We start from the raw sequence: 6,000 nt of genomic DNA on the forward strand, positions 1-6,000 counted from the left end.
TTCTAATCAGCTAAAGAATAAATAATAAAGCCTTCGCTCTTGCGGTGTTCCCTTTCAACCAGGAGGAACTCTTACCATTTCGTAAGTAAAGTCATTTTGAAATGTGGGTAAACCTGGGAAGAGAGCCCGAGCCCTTTTCCCGTATTGTCTTGGTCCATTTAATCAGCACTTGAAATGTCAGCTTCATTATAAAGAATTTTGCAACTCGGCCTGGATTATACGTACACGGTGATTATAAGTACACACTCAGTCCGTGGGTTTAGTTTAGGGTCAGTGACTCTGGGCAAGTAAAGGTAACCATTACGCCTCAGTTTTCTCATCTGTTCAATGGGGGAAATAATTGCACCTTCCTCGTGGAGGTATCAGGTTTCACTGAGGAAGTGCATGGAAAATACTCAGCGCTCTTGAGGGCATCCAGATGCTTTCCTAGTCATTAGCTACTGTTCTGTAGCTCGATTCAAGTCTTTCCTCATGGAATGTGGGTGGAAGCTTTGAGTTATTCAAAAGAGAGGGTTTGGTGATTTGGAATTCACAAGAATTCAAGGGATGGACACATCATCTGGTGACCAGAATCTAGAAATGATTTCCAACTCCTTTGGAACTCTCCAGGGCTGGCGAGGCTTCCAGGGGAGTTGACTGTTATAAGGACGCTGTGTTTGTGTTTCTGGTGCATTTCCGATGACTAGAACGCCTCCACGCTAATTTGTCCTCACCAATTAACCCCATGAAGCCAGCACTAGAGTGTGTGGTCCACACACTAACCCTGAAACACTGTTGACTCAGGCTCTGTAGAGACAAAGAGGCCAGAAGGCAGAGCTGGCAGAGGGCTGGCTTTCCGTCTCTTCGGGGAGCCGTGCTGAGAATGGAAGAAGCCCAGGTACCATGTGAGATTTAAGGAATCACCACCTGGATTTATCCATCAGGCCCTCACCAGGACTTGCTCGAATGGGTCGAGAGGTCAAAGTCGGATTTGGTCCTGTGGGTCTACACGGTGGGTAGGCTAGCCCATTAGTGGCGCCATCTAGTGGTTGATGAGTGGTGGACAGCACGTCAATGGTACCTGCTGTCTGAACGCCCTGGAGGCCCAGTGGTTGGAACCCTGATTTCTCTGATGACAAAGTTGGACGCTGACGTTTGATGCAGTCAGCTTTCCCTTGCTGACTGCACACACACAGGTTCTGTCTGTCTTCTTTCCAGAACCCAACTGACAAAGAATTTTAGGTCCTTTGGATATTTAAAAAAAACGTAAACCAATAACTTTCTCCTTAAAACAAACAAACGAACAAAACAGGGTAAGTTTTTTCTTTGAGTGCTGATGTTGGTAGCATTGGATTATGTGGACTTGATTGGATTAGATGATCCCCTTCTCTTAAAGCATTGTATGATAGTCTGAGTCCTGGAGTTTTAAAAAAGAGACACATGATTTGGTTTTGAACTTTTATCTGAGACTCTCACGGCATCCTGTGACAACCATTGAGATACCATCAGATACTGCAAAACCAGGGGGCAGGATTGGTACGTGAAGGTGAGCTGAGACCTTGGTCCTTATCTATAGAATAGACAGATAGGGCCTCCCTCTTTTAGGTGATCTTTGCCTTTTATGTCTCCTGCTCTTCTGCCCGCGGGTGGGTTGTGGTTTCTGATGAAAAGCCGTGTTCTAAAACTCTCTCTCTCCCTTCTCTCCTCTTCCCCTCTCTGTCCTCCCCCTCTCTAGCCCTGAGGATGAAAATCAAAGAAGTGAAAAAGGAAAATGGCGACAAGAAGATTGTTCCCAAGAAGAAGAAGCCCCTGAAGCTGGGGCCCATCAAGAAGAAGGAGTTGAAGAAGCTGGTCCTATACCTGAAGAATGGGGCTGACTGCCCCTGTCACCAGCTGGACAACCTCAGCCACCACTTCCTCATCATGGGCCGCAAGGTCAAGAGCCAGTACCTGCTGACGGCCATCCATAAGTGGGACAAGAAAAACAAAGAATTCAAAAACTTCATGAAGAAGATGAAGAATCACGAATGTCCCACTTTCCAGTCGGTCTTTAAGTGATTCTCGTGGGGTGGGTTAGGGGGGAGAGGACACCCCTGGACCCTCGGCGGTTCACACCCCCTGATCCTTCGAGGTGGAGGGCATCGTAATCCAGCTACTTTGCCCTTGCAGCATTTCCCACCCCTCCCTCCATCCCCATGCTCCAGACCCCAGTATAGCCGATATTTAAAGCCGCATGCCCAGATGAGGAAACCCATTTAGATCAGGAAGCTTCTGAAGACCTACAGTGTGGAGCAGCACGTCCCCAGGGGAAGGGAGGTGCAGCATCATCTCCATCAGAGACACAGTCACTACAAAAGAAAACGCTGCCGGTAAAGAAAGGGGGTGGGCAGCAAGGGAGAGGCGGCAGCAAACGTTAGGTTCTGCCACTCTCTTTGTGTCGTTACAGATTGCTTATGGATCTATCAGCTAATCTACGCCTTTGGAACTAGAAAATTCTAACTGTTGGTAAGATGCACGGCTTTCAGTTCCAGAGGAGTTTCTCTTTCTGTCCGTCGTGGACAGAAACAGACACACACCACACTCAGAGAGTGACAGTGCACAGGAGAAATAGTAAGAACAAAGGGAGGGGCCTGCATTGCTTGGCCCTGTAGCCATGTGTCATCTCTGATATGAACCAGCCAGTCTCAGATGCCCTGGAGGTGGTTACCGGCAGCCTCAGTTTGATCTCACCTCCTGACACGTGGAGGGCGGCACGGGCCTGCCTTGGTGTGACAGAGGTGATGATTCGTAGACTGAGAAGGCAACGGTGGTTTTCAAAAAACAGAGTTAAAGGAGAAAAACAGAAAAAATTGAGAACAGTTGAGCAAGTTGCTAGTCTAGGGTGAATTGTCATTGGGCAAAGAGCTTAGTATTCTAATTCCCTTGTTTGTTCATTTCACATTGTTTTAAAGCGACCAACAGACCCACTTACTTTTCAAGGTTTTAAAAAAAAATCTCCACTGAGCATTTGAAAGGTGTGGTAAGACTGCGGTCTCTTGGTGCCTTTGAGGCAACTTTCTAGCTGAGTGGCTGTCTCTCTGAGCATTTCCAGTGGGAGGTGGATTCTCCTGGTAGTGTAGCTGTGGGTCCTCCTTCCTGAGGGGTTCTGGCTTGCCCTGGCCCGAACACAACGCTAATCAAAACTCACAGTACATCCCATTCCTGTCTTTCCTGTGAAGAAATGGATTCCTTTGAACTTGATTGCCTAGAGAGCCGAGAAATTCAGAATAGCCTGCCTGCCTGTCCTCTGCACTAAAAAAAAAAATGTTTGTTTGGCTTTGCTTTTTTCATTTCTGCAGAGGGAAAGCTAAGCTACAAGGGTCCCAGTCCAAGGAGGGAGTTTAAAAGGCAAAGCAGCTACGGTTTTCCCCCAAGGGCCCTAAGATAATTCTCAAAGCCATCGTGTTTAATGAGTGATGTACATAAACCCATTCACGGAAGCAACTTGACTTCTGTTGTTCAATGTATAGGAAGTAATTCCTCCCAAATTAATTTCTCCCTCCAGCCTGATTCTTAATTCTCTGTAACACCTCGAGGATTTAACGATTGTCCCTCTGGGCAAATGTTTATACCCAATCCAATGCTTCAGTGGGGCTGGAAGGCGTCACCCGCATGGCCTCTGCCTGACACAGAAACAGTGGAAGATTCTGTTAACTTCCCAAAACTCCAGTCTGAAAGCCAGCCTGCCAACTTCAGTACGTTCTTGAGGGTTATCCTGATCTAATGAACCCCTGACAATTAGTGACCCATCATTTAATACTTTTTTTTTTTGGTCCTCTCTGACCTTTAATCATAAAGTGTTGGGGATCTTAAGTGATTCGCCTGTAATTTTGGATGATTTTTTAAAAATGTGTATATATATTAGTTAATTAGAGATATTCTGCTTTCCTGTTGTCAACTGAAATTCAGAGCAATTTCACGAGCGTATGGTCTTGACTGATTAACTCAAGAGTTCTGTGCTCGTATGCATCTGCTTGTTTGGACAGAGCAGGTCAGGCAACAAGGCCTCTGTCCAGGGTGAGGGCCTTGGGAAAGGCTTTGTGTGGGCCATAGCAGTTACCCCAGGAAGGTTATAAATGAACAGGTGGACTCTCTAAATGGGAATTCTCCGGTAGGAAGCAGTAAGAGAGTTCAAAATAAGTTGGAAATGTGAATTGCAATGGTAGAGTCCAACCACAGAGTCCCGGGACTGAGTTTCACTGTGGACTTGGGACAGCCTTGACTATTACACATCAACCATTGCAGGGCAAAGGGAGGCTCTGGGCCCAAAGCTGCATTTGATCACAAACCTTTGTTTTTCTCAACAAAGGATGTAAGAAAAACGATGTGCAGACTCATTGGCTTTCTCATTGGTTTCCAAAAGAGGTCTGTGTGTGATTTGGTCATTATTGCTAGTGCAAAGGTTGTATTCGTGAAGGTTTAAAATCATCATTCTGGGTGGAATCCAGTGAGGTCGTGGGCAGAACTCAGCTAAATCTTTGAAGAATATTAGTACTTATCTTAGAAGATAGAAAGTGAGGTGAGAATTCCAAGAACACTTTATTTTTAGAGCATCCTGTGTCACACTTGGCTTTGGGTGTCGGTGAATTAGCACTGAGGGCTCCCTAAGGCGCCTGGGTCTGTAAATTACAGAAACCCCATTGCCCAACCCTAGAGTCTGTCTTTCTCATCAGACTCCAAGTAACTAATGGCTTTGCTGTAACCCCGTGGTTGTGTTGGGCTCAGGCGTTCTGTTTTAGGAGAGACTGTCGTGGCATAATGTGCTGGCCCTCCTGACCTTTCACCAGCAGATGCACAGGACACAGACGAGATTCCTGTTTCCTCTAGTTCCTCCACGTAGCACTCCTCTTATAGAGTCTAAATCTCTTACAAAAGCTTTGAATACTGTGAAAATGTTTTACATTCCATTTCATTTGTGTGTTGTTTTTTTAACTGCATTTTACCAGATGTTTTGATGTTATCACTTATGTTAATAGTAATTCCCGTATGTGTTCATTTTATTTTCATGCCTTCCTGCCATGTATCAATATTCACTCAACTAAAATCACTCAATTAATCAACGGTAATGTGCATGGTGACTTTTTCCCGCCAGTGATGCACCATTCACCCTCCTCCACTGCACACATACCCCTCTCTTGATTTTTTTCGGGTCCCAGTTTAACAGCTTTCAAATGGTAACAGGGCATGGTGGGCCAGAGGAATACCTGGGGTGCCCTGCAGACACCCTCACCCCATCCCACATACACCACCTGCTCCCATGAATCATTTCCAGAAGTTTCCCCCGGCTGTGTGTTTCAGATCAGAGAGAAAGTTAAATACTTGCTCTCCAAGAATGTATTTTTCAACCTGCCTGCGTTTCTTTTCCATGTTTTTGGTTTCAGATGATCTTTCCCCTCCAGCCAATTCTATGTTAAAATTCCAACTAAAATCTGAAAACTCTTTGGGACCTGGAGTCTGAGACCCACATGAGCCGTAGAAGAGACCATGTCTGCCCCTTTAATTTACAGATGGGAAGCCAGATGTGAGATGGCTAGAGTTTCCCAAGGAGGGTGGGGCTCCCAGGTCACTGGTGTTGCTGGAACCAGAACCCAGGGCTCCCAAGTCCCAGTCCTATGGGATCAAGGTCTGAATTACAGCTGAGCCTCCCTCTGGACCCAGACTGTGTCACTTGGCGAGCCCAAGCTCTCTGATATGAGGCTATAGGCTGCTATAGGCTTCTTGCCTAAGGAATTCCTCGCTGTGATTTTTAATTCTGTGAGCGATGACACTGACAACTTCAGTTCATGTCTTTCCCTGACTAACAAGGCACTTCCAAACCTCAGGCAGTCTCACCCAGAAGTGAGCAAATACTCCAAGTGACCCCAGACCACACCTAAGCACAGAGACACCATTTTTAAGGCGTGGTATGAGGACTTGTAAAAATTCCACTAAGTCGTGCTCTGGTATCAAAAGATTTTCCCATACTAGTGGACCTGTACCTGG

At 46.1% G+C, this 6,000-nt stretch overlaps 1 protein-coding gene across 1 annotated transcript in view; it reads left to right on the forward strand.

Annotated features, from left to right (window-relative positions):
- Window positions 1–4,925, forward strand: part of SFRP1 (secreted frizzled related protein 1) — a 44,332-nt gene extending 39,407 nt beyond the window's left edge. Inside the window, exon 3 of the mRNA XM_060136260.1 lies at window positions 1,715–4,925. Coding sequence (XP_059992243.1) covers window positions 1,715–2,037 — 323 coding nt within the window. The 3' untranslated portion in view covers window positions 2,038–4,925. The remainder of the gene's footprint in view (window positions 1–1,714) is intronic.
- The last annotated feature ends 1,075 nt before the right edge of the window (window positions 4,926–6,000 follow it).

This window comes from Lagenorhynchus albirostris, chromosome 21, assembly GCF_949774975.1.
Source record: "Lagenorhynchus albirostris chromosome 21, mLagAlb1.1, whole genome shotgun sequence".
In the NCBI taxonomy this organism is placed as follows: domain Eukaryota; kingdom Metazoa; phylum Chordata; class Mammalia; order Artiodactyla; family Delphinidae; genus Lagenorhynchus; species Lagenorhynchus albirostris.